This window comes from Penaeus monodon, chromosome 19 (genome assembly GCF_015228065.2).
Source record: "Penaeus monodon isolate SGIC_2016 chromosome 19, NSTDA_Pmon_1, whole genome shotgun sequence".
In the NCBI taxonomy this organism is placed as follows: Eukaryota; Metazoa; Arthropoda; class Malacostraca; order Decapoda; family Penaeidae; genus Penaeus; species Penaeus monodon.
In genome coordinates, this window is record NC_051404.1 from 43481893 (window position 1) to 43483336 (window position 1444).

General features: G+C 47.6%; 1 protein-coding gene across 3 annotated transcripts in view; it reads left to right on the plus strand.

Moving 5' to 3' along the window:
* Nucleotides 1-1444, plus strand: part of LOC119585249 (uncharacterized protein DDB_G0271670-like) — a 56359-nt gene that overhangs the window by 48997 nt on the left and 5918 nt on the right. For all 3 annotated transcript variants that reach the window (XM_037933907.1, XM_037933908.1, XM_037933909.1), the window contains exons 2-3: nt 577-840; nt 1202-1377. In XM_037933907.1, coding sequence (XP_037789835.1) covers nt 577-840; nt 1202-1377 — 440 coding nt within the window. The remainder of the gene's footprint in view (nt 1-576; nt 841-1201; nt 1378-1444) is intronic.

Sequence of the window (1444 nt, forward strand, 5' to 3'; positions counted from 1 at the left end):
AAACGACTTTCTTTAAAAGGTGGTCGCGTTCACTCCCACGCCCACACATTAGTGTCAGGATCGGGATGTCGTTTCCCAAGGCTGATAGAAGCTGTCAACCGGAGGGCCTTCTTTGTTCCAATACAGGAAATCCCGAGGGCGAACCTGAAGACGAGGCTGGGGAGAGGGGGGGAGGGGGAGGGGGATTTGACGTCCTCGGGGGTGTCCTGCGGCGAGACAGCTCTTCTTCCGCTCTTGCTTGACCTGCCGCTTTCGATCCCTTGTGTTACCCTTTGCATGCTTACCCCCCTGTGCTTTGTGACCGTTACCACTGCTTTTTGTTTTGTTATATGCATGCAGTAGCTCAATCCATATTTGTTTGACCATTTATATCCACGTATTTTTCGTTTTTTGTTTCACTTTGTCTCTCCTTATTTTTCTTTTATATATATATTTATGATTACACTTTCGAACAAGACCTCTGTGCATGAATATTGTTTTATCAGTACTTCTTGTCCGGGCGTGAACCGTGCTCCTGCAAGTTCTTCCTTCCCTTTGTCTTTGATCAGAATTAACTCGGTGTCTCGTCTTCCACAGGCTGAGGAGCTCAACAGCATCGTTGGCCACGCCTTCCGCCTCGCCTACGCCGCCCATCTTCAGAAGTCGGGCGCCACTATTAGAGATGTGATCCCTACCCACACCCACGGCAACACCCCTCCACTCCCACACACTTTAGCTCACCCCCAGAATCACGGCCACAGCCACGGCCATCCCCACCTCCACACCCCGTCACCTTCCGGCACCCCCACACATACACACCAGAAGTCGTGTGAGCATACCTGTCCTCCATCGTTGTTGCAGGTATATGCCCAATGAGTATACATTTTTTTGGTTTATTTTTTTCTGTGGCTTTCCAAGGATATATCGTTGTGTTGGGCGTTTTATTTTTCATTTGTAAATGTTCTTATTTTCAACTATGGGTGATGTTCAAAAGGTAGTGCGGAGTTCCTTGGATGGTCATTTTTAATTTTATTTTTGGTTCAAGAAACACACCAGAAACATACCAGAAGCCTTATAGCCTTATTTTTTTGGTTCAAATAAATTAAATCCCTTTCCCTAAAGCTTTATCCTATTCCACTACATTTTCCCTCTACCATCATTTTTTATATAATGTATTGATCCCAATCCTAAATGATTTGCTCATCAAGGCTTAATTTTCCAGGCCGCTGCAGCTTCTCGCGAGTCTAGTCCCAGCCCCAAGATGAGAACGCCCGGAAGCCCCGCCTTAGCATCCAGCCCCACACACAGCAGCATCCAGAAGCCCTCGTCTCTGCCCGGTCTTCACAGTCACCCGGAGAATGATGCTCCACACTCTCCCGACAGTGAGAACAGCAACAGGTAAGGAAGGACCAGGATGTTATATATGCACACATAACCACGCAAGTCTTCTCCGTCTGTGAGAGAG